Source organism: Parasteatoda tepidariorum, chromosome 6 (genome assembly GCF_043381705.1).
Source record: "Parasteatoda tepidariorum isolate YZ-2023 chromosome 6, CAS_Ptep_4.0, whole genome shotgun sequence".
Classification (NCBI taxonomy): domain Eukaryota; kingdom Metazoa; phylum Arthropoda; class Arachnida; order Araneae; family Theridiidae; genus Parasteatoda; species Parasteatoda tepidariorum.
In genome coordinates this window covers 32,835,875-32,859,642 of record NC_092209.1, presented here as the reverse complement: position 1 = coordinate 32,859,642, position 23,768 = coordinate 32,835,875, and the positions used below count along the sequence as shown (strand labels likewise).

The window sequence follows — 23,768 nt, the reverse complement described above, 5'->3', positions numbered from 1 at the left end:
TTATAACATTTCCAATCTTTAACGGCATAAAATTCTATATCGGCAATGTCTCTGACAATTTTAAAATAGGTTGGAGATTTTATAACTTAAAATTATTAATTANGAAAGAAAAGTGTGTGAATATATATATATATATACTTTTTATAATTTTTATAATTTTTCCATGGCTTTACATCTTTGTCGGCGACAATCTTAAAATGTTAAAATAAGTAGGAAATTTAATGACTATTAAAATTATAAATTAACAAAAAAAAACAAGCTAAACATTAACCTACAAAGGGAAATAAAAGCTATCAATTAAAATAATCTATGCAATTAATAGTTTCAAGACAAATTAGCAAAGGATTACTAAAAAAACAAGCTAACAATTAATAATTAGCAAAAACGCAAGTTAACAAGGAGTCACAAAAATAATAATTAATGTAAAAAAAAAAAAAACTAAAAATTAATAAATATAAAAAACAAGCTGACAATTAATGAAAAGCAAAAAAGAGGTAAATAAACAACTAAATTAAAAAGTATGTAAAGCAAGTCAATAACTCTTAAACTTATTATTTTTTTCTTTGTGTGCCGTCTAATGTCAAAATCGTTAAAAGTGTGCCTAGACAAAAAAGAAAAGATCGAGAATAACTTTATTATTAAATACTCATAAAGCATAATTATATACAGTTCAGAAACTTACTTACTAGTACAATACTAGTGCAATGTCACTTTGAATGACTGGAATTGGCGGTTGTTGACTTCTACCAGCACTGTAACCGGTGAATGTTGACAATCACATGTTCGCTTTGTTAAATGTCCGAAATATATATGAGTCTAAAGCGCTGCCTACTGCGCTACCGAGGCTCCGAAATATATATGAGTACAAGGTCTATTTAAGTACCACTGCCCGGTGTACTTGGTGTCCGGTATACCCTACTCGGTGTCCGGTATACCCTACACTCATGTTCTTTTAAAGTTAAAAGTATCACTATCCGTCATGCATTTAATCGGTACTCTTAACACTGATATTTTTCGTAATCTATCCTCAGAAAATATTTAACTATCGAATAAAAATAATAATATCAACGAATAAATTAATATCAAATAGGATATAACAAATATTTTGGACATTCACCAAAGCGAGTATGTGATTCTTGACATTCACCGGTGAAAATCGACATCCTCTTGATTTCAATCATTTACGATAACAGGGAAAATTTCAAAAGAATTCATAAAAAATAAAGATCTTATCCGTTTTCTTAATGCACTTGATACGTTTTGTAAAGCTAAATCAAGTCAAACCTGCGCCAGTTGATCTCATGTTATGCACCAATTTCATCCACATAGGTGGTCAATTTGTGAAGACGTGAATCAATTATTTTTGTGAAACTGGAGATTGATTATAGAAATCTCCTTAGGCAGGGGATCAAATTCGTAGAAGCGTTGAAGATTGTCCAACGATATATTTAATTCATTATTTACATGCATTTCAGAGATCAATGTGCAATGGCCATTTTACGAGGAAATCGAAAGCAATGTACATGACTTATTTATGAGTTTTTCAAGATTCTGATCCATTGCTTGCAAGCTTGAGTTCTGAAAAAATAAAAATAAAATAATGAAAAATCAGTCCAAATGAAAAGTTAAATAAAAAACAAGGAAAAGTTCATGATTAAGTTAATGGTTTTCTAATGATAATAACTTTTTATAATAGGTTTCTTTAAAAATAACTTGATTCTTCATTCCTGTAGTAGTAGTAGTAGTTCATTTGCGTCGCACTAGAGCTGCACAATGGGCTATTGGCGACGGTCTAGGAAACATCCCTGAGGATGATCCGAAGACATGCCATCACAATTTTGATCCTCTGCAGAGGGGATGGCACCCCCGCTTCGATAGCCCGACAACCTACACACGAAGTCGAACACTTTACGGTAGAACAGTTTAACGAGGACCAATACCGCACACCCTCGGTCCCTACTCAGACTGATCCAAGTGATCAGCCACCCGCACACTGACCGCAGTCAGTGATGCTTGACTTCGGTTATCTGTTGGGAACCATATCTTAACCACTGCGGGACAAATCCTCATTCCTATTTGCATAAATGTGAATAGGGTTCTAAAAAAGTGTTCAGTATCTCTGGTATTTTTGTAAAGTTTTATTTTTGGGATTTGCTATAAATTCAGTTGTCGGAATCTCGGTAAATTTATTTTTAGTGCGAATTTAATTGTCAATTTGCATAATAAGATATAACTACTTACTTCATTGTCGATGATAAGTATTACTTTTTCTCCAAAAGTACATGAGATGACGATTTTGTTATTGTTGTGAAGAATCCCTTCCTTTAGCTGGTTGTATGATTTGTCCTCTTGATTTCTTATAATTTCAGAAGGCTTAAATAAAATTACAAAAAAGAGTACTAAATCCTAACAGAATTATTATAAATAGAAGTTGCAACAGTGAATCAGACAATTTGGCAACAGCCATTGTTTTTGTTTTGAAGCGACATGACGTCTAGCGCGATTTCTCCATTTTAAAATTGCTTTTATTATTATTTATGAACTCTAAGATTATTTTTGGGGGTTCGATCCCCGGCCCAGACACTGGATTTTCGGGATGCAGAAAATCCTCAGCGGCCATGTCGTATTATTATGCGGCATGTGAAAGATCCCTGGAGTGCCTTATTGGTTCTTGGCGTTTCCGGCAAAATTAAAATTCTTAGTGCACTTTAGCATCCAAATAAGAGTCTCGGTGCTGCCATCTAGTGTGGCAGAAACTAGACGTCCAAATTAACATGGCCAACGGTATCTCACCCATTGTGGTGGTCCTGAAAGAGTGGATACCACTTCTGGAGAACGCACAAGGTCTGCTCATATCTGCACTTGTGCAGCTCATTGGAAATAAAAAGATTGTTTTTATTTGAAATTTCATTCTTATATTTTGGAATGGGATATTTGCAAGTAACGTAGTGCACGGTATCTAGATCTAAGGCTCCTATACTATGTTTTATTTATACTATTTATTGCTTCTAATTTCCTGTACTAATTTATTGCTTCTCATGATTGTAGACAATTACGTTTAGAATATTGCTTGAAAAATTTAATTAATTTGAATATAAAAACATACTTAAAAATGTTTCAGATCAAAATATGTTTCCATTTTAATTTTTTTTTAAAAAAATCTGAAAAGAAATTTAATAAACCCATATCTAACTAAAATAATAAAATTTAGTACCAAATTTACTTTGAAATAATTTATTAAAAAAATTTATGTAATTAGAATATAACACATGCACAGTTTTTTTTTATTTAAAACTTTAAATCGGTAGAAAAATGTGCAGTGAATGTGTATAAGCACAAAAAGAAAAAAAGTTTCTGAAAAACAATGTTATTCGATGCACGCTTTTCTTTACTGATTATCCTATAGCTGAGGTTAAAGTCGTTTGTAGCGATAAGTTACCAAATCTTGTAGCTCTTCATTATTAGAGGAAAAGTTTCTGCTCCGAAATGAATTATAAGTCGGCCTGTCCAATTCAGGGGCTTTATCTCCATCTTTATTTGTTGTTGAAACGCGAGATTTGTTTACCTTACGTTTTGTTACGTTGCAAATTTCTTTTCATTCTATTTTGAGTGATACAAACCTGGCAAGTATCAAATCTGGGTAGACTATATTTGAGGGTGCCCCTTGATTCTCGCCAAATTGTGATCGCGGTTGGTAGCCAAGCTGGGTGATGTTGAAACCCAACCGTGATGTTGATTGGTTTATATTTTAGCGTTGTTTTTAAATGTTCAGCAGTATATATAATTTCAGAAGTCCGTTAGTTCTACGTTGGATACCGGCTGGTAAGGTTGCTTTTGCTTCTGGTCAATAAGATCGAAGGTATGTGGGCAGTCATAAAAAGGGACTTCATGTGGCGATGGAGGTACACAGATTCTATTCATGATAAATTTAGACAGTATCTAACTGCTATTCGAGTATTCTGTGCCTGAGAATATTCAAGCTTAATGAAGAAGTGAGTTGTTTTTTTCCTTTTCTTCCTGTGCTTGCTTACTCCATTAATTTTTGATTCGATTCAAAATGCATTTTATTGGGTTTAATGATTTTGCTTACATTGGGTTTGAGAGAATTTGATAATCGACTATGTCAACCATCATCTATCAAAAGGTACATGTCTTATTAACATGTCTTATATACTAGTGTCAAGTTAGCATGTCTTATATACTAGTGAATTGGTATTCAATATTTATAATAGTAGTTACGCCACAGGTTCATTGCAATTTTATAAAGTTTTGGTCGAGGTTTTGTTGAAATTTTTGGAATGTTTTATTGAAATATCATTATGTTTTCGCCGCCATTCCTGTTACCACGGTGTTGCGCGCAAACAGGAATGGCGCCAAGCAAAAGTCGCCAATTTCGCCAAGGGACACCCTCAAGTATATTTTTACCTCAAATCTCTTTAGTGACGCATTCTATATTTTTTCATGAAGATTTAAATTCTTTCACTATATTTCTTACTTAACAAACATAAACAAGCTAATTATGCATCGAAGTTGCCAGGTACACAAAACAAAAATATAACATGGTTACAATAAAATACTTAAACAAATTATAAATCTAAGTTAAGTAAAAGACGCAGACGAGAATGATTCAATAAATTTCAATAAACTTCAATAAATTTGATGTGCGATACGGCACTGTATTTAATTAACTCGATAATATTTATTTAACAAGCATAATTAAATGTAAAATAAGAGCGATTCCTGCTGCATTTAGCTCTTTTTTCAGGTAAGACCATTGCTTCACAGATATGGGAAAAATCTGATATTATAGAAAAGAAAAATTTTACTAATATTTCCTTAGTTACCTAGCAAGAAATTTGATTGAATTTCATAAAGCAAATTGTTCGGCAAGCGCTCCCTGAACACCGCAGTGTGTTCCCTTGTAAGTGCTACATGATAAAATCATTTCCTTAAACGGCTTATAACATGATTATAAAATAAGACTTCGATATCATTAATTTCATTGAATATATATTAAAATACAGCGAAGAGCCATTACATTATGACCACCCTCTATCTGTAATAATGGACTCGCCAAGGTTTTCATAATTTCTCGCCCAGGAACAATGTTTTCAGGGGGCACATTAGGACCCATAATCCTCATAGAACAATTCATGACGTCTGTAAGCTACTTGAACATAGTTGCAGACCAGGTTTACCCATTTATGGCAACAGTTTTTCCTGCGGGGGATGGTGTTTACCAACAGGATAATGCACCATGTCATAAGGATCGAATCGTCGAGGAACATTCCAGTGACTTTCAAGTCATGTCTTGGCCCCCAAATTCACCTGACCTTAATCCAATTGAGCATTTGTGGTCCTACTTGGAGAACCAAATTCGTGCTGCCACGCTACCCCCTCGCAATGTGGGGGAATTTCAGGACCAGTTGGTGAGCGCTTGGTACTAGATACCTCAGACTAAATAGCAGCACCTTGTGGAATCAATGCCACGGCAGGTGCTAGCTGTTTTGAGGGCTAAAGATGGTCCTACATTTTATTAGCGGGGTGGTCATAATGTAATGGCTCTTCGGTGTATTTGGGTCAAGTTAGCTCTTCTGTTGAATTTTCAAAACTAATAATTTTTTTTAATATTAAAATAATTTCTCTTAAAGATAAAGTGAAATTTGTGAAAAGTAAGGGTAAAATATAATAAAATTATAGTAACATCAAAAGCATCTTTTATTTCATGACGAGTACCAAATAAACTTTGTTTAAATTTTGACTAAATAATAAAAAAGAAGTATTGTTGCATTTACAAATTCCAAGTGTATGATAACAATCGAAACCTATTAATTTTTAAAATAATTTCCCAACGAGACAAACAACAATGAGGCATATCATCGTCTGTCATTTTAACAATATAATCCTTCCATTTCCTCAAAACCTTCTTGCGACGTAGTTACGATTACCAACTTCAAAAAGTTTCAAAAAGCTATCATGCCTAATATTTTCCGCTACATCTGGAGAAAAATGTGAGTATTATATTTCTCTATTTTATCTTTGGAGCTGAAGTACATTACTTATTGTTAAATATCACTATTCACTTTCAGTTTGAAGTTTCTCCATAATAAGTGCTATAAAACATAAATTAAGTTAATTAGGAAATAAAAAGTAAAATTAAGGATGAAAAATTTTAATTTTATAAAAAAAAATCGAAAAAATTTCATTGCAGTTAAAAACAAGACAAAAAAAATTCATGTAACGTTTGAAATTTACTTTTGTAACGTTATGATGTCCTTAAAATTTCCTTGGGCTAAGTGCAACATATGAATGACGACAGTATTTGAAATTCGTATCTTCCATAATGCTATACTAAATTATACAATATTTGTTCTAATAGAAGTAAAACTATATTTTTGTGGAAGTCACAGGGAGGAGAAGGGAAAAAAAATTCCCTCCAAAGTCAGTGAATCATTAAAAAGAGGAGAGGGATTAAAAACATCATATACTGTGATATCAAGAAGAGAAAAGTAATTGCCAAAAACATGTTCTTGTTTTTTTCCAGTAATAAATTGTTTTTCATATATTGAATCTTAGCTCCTCTAAAAATGATTTGTCAAAAATGTTTTAAACGTTTTTTATTTATTTACTGCTTACATATCGAATTTCGACTCCTCTTGTTTCTATATTTTTACATGGACAAGAATACATGGAAGATGGTGATTATGGGAATCACATACGAAAAGAATTTATTAGAAAGGTATCACAAACGTAATTTGCAAATCAAGCTGATAATTTTTATGTAATAAGTAATATTCGGAGTAAAATGATTATGGAAACACACATTTTGACAAAAGAATTTTCAAATAAGATAAACAATAAAAACCATTGCTTTATAATCATTTATAAATATCTAAAAAAAATCATTCAGCTGTGTAACTGAATAACTTACTTCAATGCCAATGCATTGCTTATCAATTCTTATGAATTAAAACAGATCTTTGTACAATCAATAAGCTGAATATCTTCTTAAAATAAAAAAATGGACTGCTAACTGTACAATCAAAGAACTGTGCAATCAAAAGCATGATTTAATAAACCATTTATTGATTATGAATGAACTTTGAAAAGCATTCTATAAAGTTTCTGTTAATGTGCTTTTGTTCTCAATAAATTGCTGACTGTCATTTTGATCATAAATTTCTAATCATTAATATAAATTCCTTTTTAGCTTGATTTTTGATTATGTGTAAGGTAAAGGTCAAACCCAAACGGTTTATCTTGCTTAAATGATGGTTGATTAATTTGTATAAAAAGAGTCTTAAATTTGTCTGACCATAATCATTGTTCATCCAGAAATTCATTATAGTGCTATTGCAGAATGTTCAAGCGATAACACTGTCTTTTACCTCTTTAAGGCCTCTAGCATATCCCTCCAACGCCTCCTGTCTCTAGCAATAGATCTTGCTTCCTCCCAGCCAGATATTCCTCATTCGAACTTAGTCTGTTTCCAGATTTCTGCTTCATATAATAGTACTGCTCTAACAATAGCTTTGTAAACAACTATATTTGTCTTTATTTCAATATTTGACTCTCTCCAAAATTTATGTAATCCCTTAAAACATGTTCTTGCTTTGATTATTCTCTGTCTAATATCTTCACTACTTCCACCTTTTTTTTATTTTTTTATCTACAATAGAACCTAAATAGCTAAATGACTCTATGTCCTCTATTTCGTGATTTTCAATTTTAATTTTGACATTTTTCTTTCGATTTATTCCCTTTACTTTAGTTTTCTTCTTGTTTATGAATAAACCTACACTATTTGAATATTTGTTGAATTTGTCTGTTTTAAGCTGAAGGTCTGTACATTTGGATGAAAAAAGTACGATATCATCAGCAAAATCAAGGTCTTCTAAAGTAGTTGTGAAATTCCACCTTATTCCTCTTTTTTCATCTTTCAAGATGTTTCGCATAATCCAATCTATCACCAGTATAAATAAAAATCCTGATAAAACACATCCCAGTCTCACGCCAGTTTTTACCAAAAAGAATTCAGTTAATTCTCCACTTATTTCTATACATGCTTTGCTGTTATCATACATATGTTTGATTACGTTAATCTGGTATATTATAAAGTGATAAAATTTCCCATAATTTCTGTCTCTTAAATAAATCAAAGGCTTTACTGAAATCAATAAAGTTTAAATATAAACTTTATTGATTTCAGTAAAGATAGTGTAATCAGTTTTTATTATCAATATTAACTCAAATTTTAAAATTTCTTTTTTTTTGTTAGTTGCTATAATAAATACCTTAATTGTTATTACTAAGTATTAATGAATCAATTAGGAGAAAAAATATCATTACACTATTCCATTTATCGAGCGAAAAATATGATAAATTAAAAGACTTTTTAGATTAGTAAAAATAACGGTAAAAAGTCAAAAAGAAGAAAGTGTTTATTTAAAGTGGAGATTTAAACTCTGAAGAAGTGTCAATTTCGTAGACATTAACGGTACTTAACTCGTCTGGAAAAACCATGCGAGATCAGATTTGTTCCATAAAAAGTACTAATACGAAATCGATTTTGAAAAAAAATTGTGTGTGTTTTTTTTTTTTAGATTTCAATTAGCCCATACAGAGACAAAAATTTTGAACATTATACATAACAAAAAGAAAGGAAAATTGAGATTAAGCTAATTTGCGAACGTAAGAAAGATTTGTCTATCTTTACTTAAAATTTTGAAGAAAATTTTTATTTTTATTTTACATCCAAACTAACAAGTTTACTTGTTTACTTTAACAATTATTTTAGCATAAAAAGGAAGAAATCCAAAAAAACAGTGGACAATGACAACTTTTCTCAACTCACCCGGCCAACGCAGAACATCAGCGGATGAAGAGTTCTGAACAATCAAGTGGATAAAGCGATCCAGACGGATCTAGAATCAACATCACCATCTGCAATCACCATCTGCAACACTTTAGAGCTCACCCCGCATAAAACAGAATTGAGCCAGGGAAGAGTTTATACCAATCAAATGACTACTATAGAGGATGAATTAGAAATGGAACTTGAAAGAAATGCTCCCAATATCTGCAGTGTTTCGCAGCTCGCCCCATTACAAACAGCATTAAATGAGGGAAGAGTTAATGAAGAGAATAAAAAGAACCAGATTGAGACAGACAAAATTAAACTTGACAACTGTAATCCTTCTCAGATCAACATTGATGAATCCAAGGGAAAGGAGATTGTTGAAAATGCGCTTAACATCAGCGATTTTTCACAGCTCTCCCAAATTCGAATAGATCTGACTGAGGAAAAGGTTTACTTTGTAAATCACAAGAATTCAGAAAACAACACCAACTCTGACATAACCAAAGAAATTGGACGTGAGGAAAACAAACCTAACATCTACTTTCTTTCACTGCTCGCCCTGATCCGGAAGGAAGTGAGTCAGGGAAGAGTTAAGCATACTAATGAAATGGACACAGAGAATAACACCAACTCTGATGAGCCCACAGAATTTGAAAGTGAAGAAAATGCGACAAACAACTGCAATATTCCTCAATTGTCCTCTGAACAAATGGATGGAAAAGCTAGTGTTAACCAACTGAACATTGGCAATAAGATCAACTCTGGCGAAATGAAACATGAAAATTCATCTGACATCAGCAATGTTTCACAGCTCACCCCGTTAGAACTACACCTTAGCGAGGGAAGAGCTTCTAATAACCAAGAGAACTCTCGTGTTGAGATATTGAAGGACTTTGATGACAACGAACCATTAAGAGTGAAGGATGACGAACCAAGTGTGGAAAAATCCAAACCACCTAAGAAGAACTTTTTCAAGAGGAAATGGCGACTCATAAAAAAAGGACTTAGACCAAAAAAATCAAAGGATACAAAACATCCGTCGCAAAAACGCGGAAATTAAGTTTTTTTTAAGTGTTTTTCTTTTCTTCCAATTCTGCAATTTATCAGTTTACTTTTCGTTTAAATGTACTATGCTAAATTTCCATGCAGATATCCATATGTTTTTGCGCAGGAGCAATATAAGAACAAAATTAATATAGAACAAAACTAACTAAATGTTGCATTTAAAGACAATAACTTCAATAGATGTCGGATGCTTAAAACATGGATGGTAGAGGTTTAAAAATTCAAGAAGAATAAGAAAATCAAAAAACTATTCTGGAAATTTCTTTCAAAGCAAATACAACCCATGTGCTAAATTTTAAACAGCAACTGAAACTTATCTCATGCATATGTTTCTACGGAAACATAGGAAAAAAATGATTTGAAGCAACAATGTACAGGAATTGTACTTATTACTACGTTTTCTCAAAATTTTAAAAATAGATTTTGTAAAGGTTGTAGGTAGTATTATACCGTTGATGGTAGCTGTATACCCAACCTTTAAAGGAAATCAGCTAATAGTATAAGAGTAGAACAGCTATAGGTATTTTTTTACCTATACCGAAAAGGAGAGAAACTAATGTACCATGCGCTTCTAACAATTCTATAAAAACAGTGAAGATGAAAAAGAATAGAAAAAGAGATGTATCAAGAGAAAAATTGTGGTCACCAAGCAGCTCCAATAAAGATATAAAATATTCAGAAAAATTTTAATGAAATATTCAGAAAGAAATTGAAAAGCATATTTCACGTGCTTCTACAAAGTAAAAAAAAAAGTCATGTTCTGACAATTGCTCTGTGCTCTATAAAAAGAATAGACTAAAAAATTGACCAAAAAAATATATAAAAATTAAAAATTGTCGGCGTGATGTCGCCCCTTGTCTCCAACAAAAAAAGCAAATAAGTATGAAAACAAAAATAAAAAGTTAAATAATGGAAAAATGTTTTGCAATATGACTATGCATTGTAGAAATAAATTTTTTTTTAACTATTTGGCCAATAAATATATAAAAATTCCTTTGTATTGTGACTCATTTTGTTTTACTATTCTTTTATCCGTGAAGTGTACAGGATAAAATTTGCAATATCCAACCATAACAGTTAATACTTAATAATATAAAAACTTCATTAGCTTCAGAAAATATGAATTAAAATAAAAATTTTACGAGCGCTCGGAAATAGACGTTCAATTCCAAATTTTACAAAAGCGACAGGTGTACAAAATGTAGTAACTAGGACAATCGGTATAATTTTGAAAAACAATAAAAAAAAACTGATACCAAGATTTGAAAAAGAATCGCTGTTTATAAATCTTTATTTTTCTAATATTTTGTAGAGATGGTGTGAAAATACCACATTGAAGTGCTATCCCTGTTTCAGAATTTTTTGACAAAACTCTCTAGCACTAATATCTTTCTGCGAGATACTTTTAATAATAACAAATAACAAAAAAAAAAAACTATTGAAATTTTTTTAATTGAACATGTAATAATTTTTTATTCTAATATTATGAGTGATATTCTCGAATTTCGTAAATAATCATAACAATGAATATTAACTAAAAATCATGAAATCCGTTGCCGAAAAAACGATCGACGACGAAATCACGCGAATCGGACTCCTCAAGGGTTACTCAAATGTGTGTTTCGTTTCTAGATAAGGTTGTTGTAATATCGCATTAAATATCGTATATCGTAATATCGTATTAAATATCGTATATCGTAATATCGTATTAAATATCGTTTATCGTAATATCGTATTAAATATCGTATATCGTAATATAGTATTAAATATCGTATATCGTAATATCGTATATTGTAATATCGTATATCGTAATATCGTTTTTCGTAATATCGTATATCGTAATATTGTATATCGTAATATCGTATATCGTAATATCGTATATCGTAATATCGTATATCGTAATATCGTAATATCGTATATCGTATATCGTAATATCGTAATATCGTAATATCGTAATATCGTATATCGTAATATCGTATATCGTATATCGTAATATCGTATATCGTAATATCGTATTAAAAATTACGGATTTAAAAACTATGGAGAAAAAAAATTGCAGTAACTGCCAAAAATTCGACAAAATTGTTGCCCTAAAAACTAAATACTCAAATGATTTGAATTTTAATATTATTTGAAATGTACCGGGATACTTAAAGATCGCGTAGAAATCAATTTCAATAACTGCCGAAAATTCAACAGAAACATTACATCGATTTACGACATTATCGGCGTAAATTGAACTCGTGAAAAGAGTGATTATCTAAATGCATGATTCAAATATTACGCGCAAATTTCTGTAAAACTGAGAACTAAATTTTTTTTACTTTTTTAAAAGAGAAATCTTTCTGTTAGAACTCTGTAACGTTTTGCGACAAAGTCACCGTTTCGCTGCTATTCTGCCACATTCAAGTGCAATATTGTTTCCCTTCTCCAATATTTAAACAATCTCAATGTTTGATTGAAAGATCGACTTTTGAAAAAAGAAAATCCTCTAAAAAATGAAGAAAACATACCTTACTAAAGCAATATGGGAAAATTGCTACACTTAAGAGTGCAATTTCCATCATTTGCAGGATGGTAGATTTTTGAAGATGCATTCTTCCTGAAAAACCTAAAAATACATATATTTTTTTAAAAATCGCATATGAGATAGACACATTAAAATAAGACAAAGATATTTAGGTCATGTAAATGCCATGAAATACATGATTGATTATTTTAAATATTTTCAAAAATACTTAGCGTTTATTTAAATAAAATTAATAAAAGCGAATCTTCGAAAATTTACAAAAACATTCTACCGAAATGAAACAATATACATGAAACACAAAATAGAATTTTCTCTTAGGATTTACTCCAAATCTCTTGCGCAAAAAGGAATAAAAATAAAGGCTTTAACATTTTTGTGCAGTAAAGAACTAACCATTCTTCAAAATGAGCAGAAGGCTTAAATATTTCCTAGGAATTATTAAACATCTTAAAAAATCGCTACTATGGCAATATTACCTTCCATTTTAATTAAAAATCATTAAAATCAATGTAAGAATCTAATTTTTCAGTAATTAAAAAAAATGAATTGAAACTCTATATTTTCTTTGATATTTCGCATCCCGCGTTGAACATCCGACCTGTTTATTACGTTTGCGACTATTAATGTTCAATTTCGAAGCCTTGTAATTTTGAACCCAATCCATAAGATAAGGGAATTCGTGAAACAAGCATTGGGATAAATTACTCTTCGTGAAGGACTTCTTAATACAACTTACCCGCATTTGAGTTACATGGTGAGGAAAACAATGAAAGCAACGTGCTCTGGGACTAGAGGACTGACTTCCCAATGAGGTGTCCCAGGTTCAAATCCCTAGCTTTGGCTGATCAAATTCTACTTTCCGTTCGCACTGATTACAGTGCTGCCATAAAATATCCTCTGTGGTAGATGGATAATGGGTTAATAGCTCGGTTGGTAGGGCATTTGAGTTCGATTCCAGCCGACTGAAGAATCCCCGTGAATTAAATGTTAATAGGTGCACGCTAAATCTGTCGGGATCACAAAGTTCTCCAAGTTCCAATAACAAATAGATACCTCTGGGGGTACTGATCCAGGAGCTCTCTTGTTTTCAGGATTGAGTTGTAAATTACAAGCCTATGGAGTTGAAAATTGGTAGTCGTAAATTCAAAATTTAGGTCGGCTACGACGGTTATAAAATAAAATAAAATCGCCGTGAAGTCGGGCTAACTGTGGGAGGTTTTCCTTTTCATGTAAAGCAAATGCAGGTTAATTCCAATCAAAAAGTCCTCCATGAAGGCTAACTTGTCCCAAAGCGTGATCAAGGAGTTGCCTTGTCGTTTGAGCTTTCAGAATTACTAGGCTGTGGAGTTAAGTATTGATAGCCGAAAACTTAGAATTGGGTTGGCCAAAAAATAAATATAATAAAATAAACATAGAAACCAAGTATAAGAAAGAGAGTGATTAAACCAACTTTTAGAGGAAAATTGGCTTCAGACAACAATGAAGAATAGAATTTAGACAACAGAGAAAATAGAATTCTCTTTCACTAAACTTTAAATTAAAAAAAAAGATATGAAATTAGATGTCAACTTAAAAAAATATTTCGTCCTCTTACACTTTAGCTTTGAAAAATCACTTTGTTTTGATTTCAGATCAATTTACAGATATTTATTTAATTAATAGCAGTCGAAAAACTATCATGCTTCTGCAAATGTAAAATGTATAATTATTGTTATTATTAATTATTTGTTATTTTCCTGTGACTGTGACTGTGAGTTTTTAATTTTCTGATGATTTTTATTGATTTTCTTTTCGTAATTTGTTTATTCTTTTGAATGTATCTTGTTTTTCCTGGACCTCTATACAAAACCATCGGGGTACTGAGGGAGATATTTTAAGCTTTTGCTTCTCCCTCAAATAGAAATGGTTTTGTTTTTAATGGCTACCGGGGCCGGTACCCCCTGAAGACGTCGGCTTCGGTGGTCATATTTTTATTTTATTTCATTTGTTTTGTATTAAGTTAAAAAACTAATACGTACTTTCTCTGTATAAACATGCAGTTCTTTCAAAAGATTTGGATTTTTGACCCTCAAACTATAGGCGTCAGCATATATGGCAGTACTTTTATTTTCGTTGCTTGTACCGCCGGTACAAGTAAAAAGTACGTACTTTTACTTGTACTTCGTTACTTTTTAAATTTAGTTCTTTTACTTGTACTTTCGCTACTTTTTTAGGGAAAAAGTACAAGTATTTGTAACGGAAATGTCGAATGAAATCGATTTTTCTTTCTAAAACTCAGATAGCTTTCTAAAAAAAAATTAAATTAAAAAAAAATGCTTATGTTTTTTTAATTTGTAAAATTAATGTGCAATATATATGCATTCACAGCTAACTTCGTGTTTAAATATCTTGACCTTTTAAAATTGTCATTCCTGAAAGGGAAAGGATGGCTCTTTTGAACTGCGAAATGTTTCGCGATATGAAATGGCAGGACGATTTATTAATTGCTGCAGGTCTGGTACCTTGCATCAAATTTAATTGGTTGAAAGAATGAGCTAGGGAGGAAGCTCCAAGCTGAACACCCTGCTACAACTAACAACTTAACAGAAAAAACCCAGGGATTTTAAATTTTCTAAAGCTGAAAACATCATGCCAATCACAGAGACAGAAGAATTTATGGCATACATGAGCTCAAATGTCGAAACGGAAAGCATATAAATTTTGAACCGATATCCAATCGTAAAAAAATTTTATGTGAAACATAATACTGCAGTACCTTCTAGTGCTCCCGTGGAGCGCTTATTCAGCGTGGCTAAGCACGTTCTGAGAAAATCTCCCAACAGACTCAGTGACACGACTTTCGAAATGCAATTATTTTGCAAAATGAATAAAATATTAATTAGAAAGTTATTCTCATTTATTTTCGAGTTTTATGCATTTATTTAATACATTTCAAGTAAAAAATGTTGGATTTTGTTATTAAGTTTTTCAATTTTCTTTTTGAACTCACTAATAATACATTTTTGTCTTAATACATTTTTTACTAAATACATTTTTATCTAGTACATTTTTTACTAAAATTATGTTTATGCCCGACCTTGTCAAACGACGCCCAGTCAAATTTCTAAGAACTTCAGAACTATTTGTGTTATTGAAAACTATTATAATTACTATTTTAACTCTTGAAAACTCGAAGATATTAATTTAGCCGCTGATACTAAAATTCGTTTACAAATTTTAATTATTCCGTCAAGCAGAAATGTTCGGAAAATGATTTTCTCGCATGACTTCAGCAATAGCCATTGTTACAAATAAAACTGTAGACTGTTCTGTTTCAACTTATACTGCACATTCAATTATTTTTTACTAGCTGAAAGATCACAAAGCGATCTGAAACCCCGTGTTTGCTTTGTTTATGTTTGTGCTTTTAAAACGCTTTTCTATAGAGTAAAACAATTTTAAATCAATGGTAATTTAAATAAATAAAAATAATAAACTAAAAATTAAAATCAATGGATAAAATTTCCTTTTCGTGCAAATCCATAAAAAGTTTGATATTAAAATTATATTTGATTTTAAAATTTTATTATACAATTATATTATAAAATTATATTATAATATTCTTCCGAATTTAAAAATAAATTAATGTCCATAACTTTCAAAATTAAAAATAATTAAATAAATAACAAAAATTTTGCAAAACATTAAAGAACATAATATTATTCAATAAAATTTTAGGTTACTTTAAATTTTCGATTTCCTAGAAATGTACTTTTAAATTGTTACTTTTTTTGTTTAGTACTTGTACTTTTACTTTTTACTCGTTACTTTTTAAAATAAGAACTGTTTACTTTTTACTCGTTACTTTTTTTTAAAAATACTTGTACTTTTACTTATTAATTTTTAAAAGTAACGTTGCCGCATATATGGGCGTTAGCCACAATCTCGGAAATATAGTTAGGAGAATTTGTTTTTGGTCAGGAGAGAGAACCAACGTTTGGATCCTATAACGTTAATTTTACTTTTTGCATATTTCGCCTTATATCGAGAACTTTTTAAGCGAATTGAAATTTTTTTGTACACAATTATAAAATTCGTTCATCCAAAGATAACTCCATGCAAAATATAACTTTTAGTAAATATTTATTAAATTTTATTATTTTATTTAATATTAATCGAAAAATTTTGATTTGTGAAATATTAAATTTTTTACTTCATTTTAAAGAATGTAATTATAAATGGCAAAATAAAAAATATGAGTGAAATCGGTCAAATAGTTTTTTAGAAATTGAACTTTAAAGTCTTATTTCAAAATTTCGATCTCTCAGGAAATTTTCGTCCGATTTCTCTCAAACTTTGTTACTTAATTAATTAGTATATTTGAAATCACTCCTTTGAACCTTTGAGATTAAATCCGAGAGAATTAGGATCTGAACATTGGATCGAAAGTTATTTTAAATGTTCCGTTTTTTATTTTGAGCATTGTTCGCATATGCAAGTTCACTTAATATATGTAATCGCTAAAGCTCCAAGGCCGTTAATATGCATATTGCCTACTAAATATGCAGATAAATTAGGACAATCCCTTAAAATGAGGAATCAAGGACTTTCCGCAATTTTCCTACTTCATTGACAGTTTTCGTATCGTCAAAGTTTGAAAGTTTATTTTTCTTATTCTATCAACTGGTTCTCCTATTGTATTGAGTAGACTTCTAAGATATAAAAAAGCAAGTAACTGAAATTGTTCTAATTGTAATAATTAGAGCCCGGATTTTGATGACCTAAAAAATCTCAATTAATGTCCTTAAAAAGTGCAAAAATTGCCCTTACAAACTGCAAAAAATGCCCTTAAAATACGAAAATTGCGCTAAAAATGCCTTATGACATGACTTAAATAGAAGTAAAAATATTGAACTAAAACAATGTTTTACTCTTTAAAATTATTATGAGTCGTTTCAAAAATATAAAGCAATGCAATACTTGTTCTACGTTCATTAAAGTTTGAAAAATATGTTTTATATCCTAAAATAAAAAAAAAAAGGAAAATATATTGACTCCAAAACATTTTCATTTTGTATAGAAACTTAAATGAATATAACAACTTCCATCTCATAATATTACTAAATATCAGAATTACAGTGGATTATTAATTTTTTTTAAATATTTTGAAATGTAAACGAGCGTCTCGTGTCTGAAAGCAAATTTTTATACCAGAAGAAGCTTCTTTCAATGTCTACTGATGTTATTGGTGCGTACTTGAAAAGGACGGTCACACTTACTGACAATTCTTCCTCAATTTGAAAAGATGTTGCTTCACCTTTTAATATCCCAGAGATTTTCTTCATTGTTTGAAAGCCAGTGTAATAATAAAAAATTATAAAAAATAATAAAAATTAGAAAAAAAATTAACAAAAAATTTAAAAATGCTTTAAAATGCAAAATACGCCCCAAAATTTAAAGAAAATGCCCTATAAATCTCAAAAAACGCTCTAAAGGACAAAAAGTGTCCAAAAATGCAAAAAATGCAAAAAAATGTAAATGTCATCAAAATCCTGGCCTTAGTAATAATACTTTAAAAAATTTGAATTTTTGAAAGTTTTAGTTTTAAAGTGATTGATGATTCAAATAATTTGACAACTTAAAAGCAAAAAGTAAATAAATGACTTTATGTTAATTTAAGCGAATATATAAACACTGCTGTTGTATCAGCCAATAAATTTTTTTCACTTAAAGGAGTGCCTAGTAGGTAATGTACCGTGCGTAAAATAAAAAACGCATCATCTTGAATAACTTTTGATCTAATGATCAGATCTTCACGTACTAGGACTCAATCTTAATAGCTCGAGGGCATGATCTCAAATACGATAATTAATTAGTGCAGGTGAAATTTTAAGTTACGAAATCAGGCACAAAAATGCACTTTCTCTGAATAAACATACCTTTTTTACATGTATTCGGATTTTTGACCCCAAAAATATAAGGAATCTGCGAAATAGGGTCTCCATAGTTTGTACAGGAGAGCGATTCAAAGATTGGACCTCTTAGTGTTAATTTTACTTTATGCAAATTTCGCCATAACTCAAAAACTTTTTAAGTTAATTGAAACATTTGTGTACGCAATTATAAAATTTGTTTATCCAAAGGTAATTTCATACAGAAAAAATATTAAAAAAATATTAATTACATTTTGTTATTTTATTTAATAATAGTCAAATAAATTTTGAATTGTAAGGTATGCAAATTTTTGAATTTTTTTAGAGAACACAAATTTAAATGGCCAAATACAAAATTTGAACGAAATCGATCAAATAGTTCTTGAGAAATCGAATTTTAAAAATGCGATCTATAGATCAAAAGTTATACGGGTACGTGTCCACGTCTGGAGGGGAAAAAAAAGGGGGCCGTTTTTATTTTGGACACTCTACGGCTTATTTAAGTATTTTGCAGATCCGCAGAATAACTTAATTTTACACTTTAGCGGAAATCTATATAAGATAAATTAAATAAAAAGAAATTCTAAATGATCATAACTTACTTAAACACACAACTTAGCTCTAGTTTCAGATAAATTACTTTTGAGTAAAGCGCTATGGAAAGAAGGGATTATCCTATTGTCATGGCAACTATCTGTGATAAGTGAAAAATAAGAAAACCTTTTAGTCAAGAATAAAATTTTCAACTTTTTATATAATTTTCAAATTAAATAAAAAAAATAGCTAAATTGATGCAACTTACCTAAACACTTAGCATAGAGACAGTTTTAACTTCGTCACTTTTAAGAAAAGCACCATCCAAAGAAGAATTGTTCAGCTATATGTATCGAGTAAAATTTCCAAGGGTGTTGTTTGTTTTACAGTAATTGAACAAGTTGTTACTCCAAAAAGGAGGAAATGATAATGACAGTTTTTTGAGTCATTATAGGGATTGAAATATCGACTATGTCAAATAAAATACAAAGCAATTAGAAGTTATTGGCTAAAAAGCATAAATCATGACCGTTTTGACTCCACTGATGTTTGGAGAGATTTTTTGTAAAGATATTTTAGCTTTATTTTATGTTTCTGTTTACACTAGAGATTTTCTATTCTTGTATAAAATCTTTTGTCGGTGTCAGTTTTATCTATTTTCTATTTTTGTTAATTCGATATTTTGAGGTTAAGGATTTTTTTTTCAAAAAGCTCAATTTTAAAACGTAAGACTTTAATGTTTTAACAAAAAGAATTATATTTTAAAAGTTTGTGTGATGTTATATTAATGGTATATTTTTTCAGCAAATTATGAATGAAATTTCGGCCTCGGTTTGTGTAACTTGCCCTTCTAAAAATAATTTTTTAATGACGCAGTTTTTAGATTCTATCATTTATACTTTTATGTAATGTGATAGACTCTTTATGCAAAATGTAAGAATAAGTCAAGCACAATACGCATTGTAAGTGAAAATGAGAATTCTTTCCTCATAGGACGCAGAATAGTAATTTTCTGATAAGAGAAAATATTTCGATCTTAAGAAAATCTATAGTAACCTCCTCCCTAAAAAAGGAGGTCACATAGCAATACAGATGGAAAGTATTTTATTTTATAACCGTTGTTGAACAGCCGACCCAATTCTTGGGCTTACGACTACTAATGTTCAACAATGTAGCCTTGTAATTTTGCAATCGTTCCAGAAGGCACGGGAGCCGCTGGATCAAATATTGGGAGAAATTTGCCTTGGAGGACTTTTTGTTTCAACCAATCCGCATTTGCGTTACACGGGGAGGAAGACCACGAGAGCCTCCCACGGTTAGCCTGACGGCAAGGGGACTCTAACCCATGATCCGTCTACCACTGAGGATATTTCCCGTCAGCTCTGTGGTCGGTGCAACAGGATGCGAAATTCGTATCGACCAGCCATTACTTGTATTCGAACCTGGTTCACCTCATTAGAAGGCGAACGCTCTATCCCCTGAGCCATCGTGGCTCAGATGGAAAGTACTAACAGCAGTTGCAAATGAAAAAAAAAAGTAGAGTGATTTTGCTTAGCGTTTTTCTTACAATAGAAATTTAAAAAAAAAAGCTCAACTATAACCTTATTTTTTATCTCTTAACGATCCTGAGTTTTCTCTCTTACAAAAAAATAATACTTATAATATCAATAATATATAAATATCAATGTATAATATCAATAATATCAATATATAATATCAATAATGCCAATATATAATATAAGTAATATCAATATATAGTATCAATAATATCAATATATAATATCAATAGTATCAATATATAATATCAATATTATAATATCAATATATAATATAAGTAATATCAATATATAAAATCAATAATAATATTAATATATAATATCAATAATATCAATATATAATATCAATAATATCAATATATAATATCAATAATATCAATATCAATAACAGTAATACTCTGACATTGATTAACATACAGGATGTTTTCATGCGATGTAATTATAGATTAGAAAGAGACATGGATTATCTAATTTTTGTGAGAAATTTATAGCTTTCCATTAATAGAATTGCCAAATACATAACACTCCACCCTATGACAGGGAAATTCATGCATAAATATCGAGTTGATTGAAAAAAGATGAGTAAAAACGTGGAGCTGATTACAATCAGTTCAGGAATCGTTTATTCCTTTTAGTATTGCGGGTACGTAATTAGTTGTTCAATGTCATGAATCCAGTAACGTAATTTTTCTTTCTTACGAAAGTATAGGGAAATACACGTGTTCAGAAGAATTTAATGATATTGAGGTTGTGGGTTGACCTTGCACGTGGAGAATTGTTTGATTGATTGATACATTATCGACAGACGTAGTAAGCTGTATGAGATAAAAATGACATTTGTTTGGCAGAAATAAAAATGCGTTTTATTGATCATTTGGGTACAAAAGGAAAAACAAACAAACACAATTTGTGCATGTGAGAATTGAATGCAATATCCGGTAAAAAGGACGACTAGAAAAGTTAATAAGTAACTCAAAACTACACAGATATTTCTTAATTCCCATTGAAATAAATGTTCTGCTAATATACATTGACTTTTATGCACGTTTTTATCTTAATGTCAAGTCAAGAGTCATTTGAGTTCTTTAGGTTTGGAATTCAAGATTTTGCTATATCCACATGTCATCTAAACTATTTAGTATAAAGCTGAATTTTGGGTTTGAGGAGGAATGTTTTGGTCGCCAACCCCAGAAGACAGTGTTGCTCTTTTTCTTCGTAAATTTAAGGCATACAATTCCGATGGCTTGCAACTAATCTTTTTTAAAAACTTATAATCCCATATACTATAATTGTATTTTTCAGAAAACCTGAACTTCTCTATTTTCTTGTCAAATATCACTCACATGAAAAAGTGTTAATCACTCTAAATTTAATCGTATCCTAACCACTTACGACCTGTTTAACAAAATATTTAGTTCTATGATGGAAACATTACTAAAGGAATAATAATTGTAACCAAATCACTAATCGTGTCAGTTTTAAAATGAACTAAGAACACATAAAATATTGTTTTGCATATTTTATTTTAAAATAAAGCAATTACAGATAAAGTTATTAAATATTCCCATGTATAATAATTTTATAAAGGAAGTTTTTTTCAGATAGAATCAGGATATTTATGTCACATTAAAAACTTCTAACTACTGAGGAGTTATGTAAGAAGTCACACTAAAGAGATATGTTGACTGAGTTCCAAAATGTCAATAAAAATGATATTTTATTTTGGATCTATAGACTTGTGTTCAATAAATAACGTAATTATTTATTTATATATTTTTTATTGTTACATTATAATTGTTATAACACCCTAAAATCATAACTTTAAATCAAATGCAGGCCTGCAAACTTTCTACGCTTTTCAGGAAAATTTTTGGGAAAATAGCTAAACTTTTGCTTTAATGCATTATTCTTTCTTGTATAAATTTGATTTAAAGTTATTTCTTACTCTACTACTTGTAAATGATTCAAAGGCTTATATAAAATAGCCACTTTTTTCCAATCCTTTCGTGGTGAGGCATCTAAAATGTTGGTAAAATTTCAAAAGATTATGTAAACTTTAATTTTTAATTGTCTACAATTCAATAAAATATTTTGCAGAAAGCGTAGTAGTGGATATCCCAGAAAATATATACTTAAAAAAAATGAACTGTTAAATTTATAACCAGTTGTGGATCGTTGTTAATGTTCGACTTTAGTTGATCTTAAAGAAGTGATGCTATTGAGGTATCAAAGCAATAAGAATCTTACATTATTTAGTTTTTGTTTCTCAGTTCAAAATAATTTTGAACTAATGGTCTTTGTCACCAAACATCTATCGTGGTATTTCTAGAATTTAAATAAATGAAATTTGAGGAATTAATCACATCTGTTTTACTTGCTGTTACGTTTGTTACTACATTTTTATGCGGCTCATCTTTCAGTAGAAAATTCGTGGCTTTATCTCGCAATTAACCCTTGAATATTTTTGCACTGCCTGTTGCTTTCTTCAGTATAATGAAAATCACTCGCAAATCATTTGTGTCTAAACATTTTAACAATAAATCTTTCACTTTGAGACGTAAAGTTTTTTTAGTTGTTAAACAATTTTTTTCCGTTTATCTCTTATACGGAAAAACCTTGAAATATGTCGCACGTTTTGTTAGTATTTCCACAAGGAATATTGCTGCTCCAAAAAGCATGCCAACAAGCCAAACCACTAGCACTCCGTACAGATGTTGCAGTCCCAAAGGCTTTGGAGTTGTATCAGAGTAACTGGTGCAAAGATTTGAAATCGCCAAATCAGATTTGAACCACTTTCCAGCTATGTCAGCCTCAACAAGTCGAGTAATTCTGCAAATAATCAATATTATTACTTCATAGGTTGAAAAAAAAATACACATTATTATGCTGCATATAAAAAGTTTTAGCACAAGTAAAAAATTATGATTTTCAAGGGCAACAACAGAATGTTAGAAAAAGGACATTTTCATGTGATGCAATTAAAAACAGGAAATAAGTAATTGGCTGAAAAATATTTATTTTATCATGTCTTTGACAAATTAAAAAAAACGAATTAATAGGTTGTTTCAAAATTTTAAGCATACGAGCTAAAATGTCACCATTTAGCAGTATTAAAATAATCTACCTTAGATAGTGATCTTCCCTTATTCTTATTAATATCATGTCGAATATGCGTTTTTCCTATAAATCAATTAATTTCCAATGAATTTCTGGGTGGGGGAGAATGCTATGGACTCTCAATAGACTCTTGGAGTTCTTCAATAACGCTATATTGTTCATAATATATGTATATATATATATATATTTTATTA

At 30.3% G+C, this 23,768-nt stretch overlaps 1 protein-coding gene and 1 long non-coding RNA gene across 2 annotated transcripts in view; both read right to left on the bottom strand.

The window, feature by feature from the left end:
- Positions 1 to 614: 614 nt before the first annotated feature.
- On the bottom strand, positions 615 to 19,309 carry LOC107444960 (uncharacterized). The gene is made up of 5 exons (XR_001584195.3): positions 19,170 to 19,309; positions 18,970 to 19,061; positions 12,439 to 12,536; positions 2,242 to 2,373; positions 615 to 1,578 (listed from the first exon to the last, which is right to left on the bottom strand). It is a non-coding gene; the product is annotated as an uncharacterized lncRNA (long non-coding RNA).
- A 2,652-nt stretch (positions 19,310 to 21,961) lies between these two features.
- Positions 21,962 to 23,768, bottom strand: part of LOC107444961 (uncharacterized) — an 8,346-nt gene continuing 6,539 nt past the window's right edge. Inside the window, exon 4 of the mRNA XM_071181698.1 lies at positions 21,962 to 23,286. Coding sequence (XP_071037799.1) covers positions 23,052 to 23,286 — 235 coding nt within the window. The 3' untranslated portion in view covers positions 21,962 to 23,051. The remainder of the gene's footprint in view (positions 23,287 to 23,768) is intronic.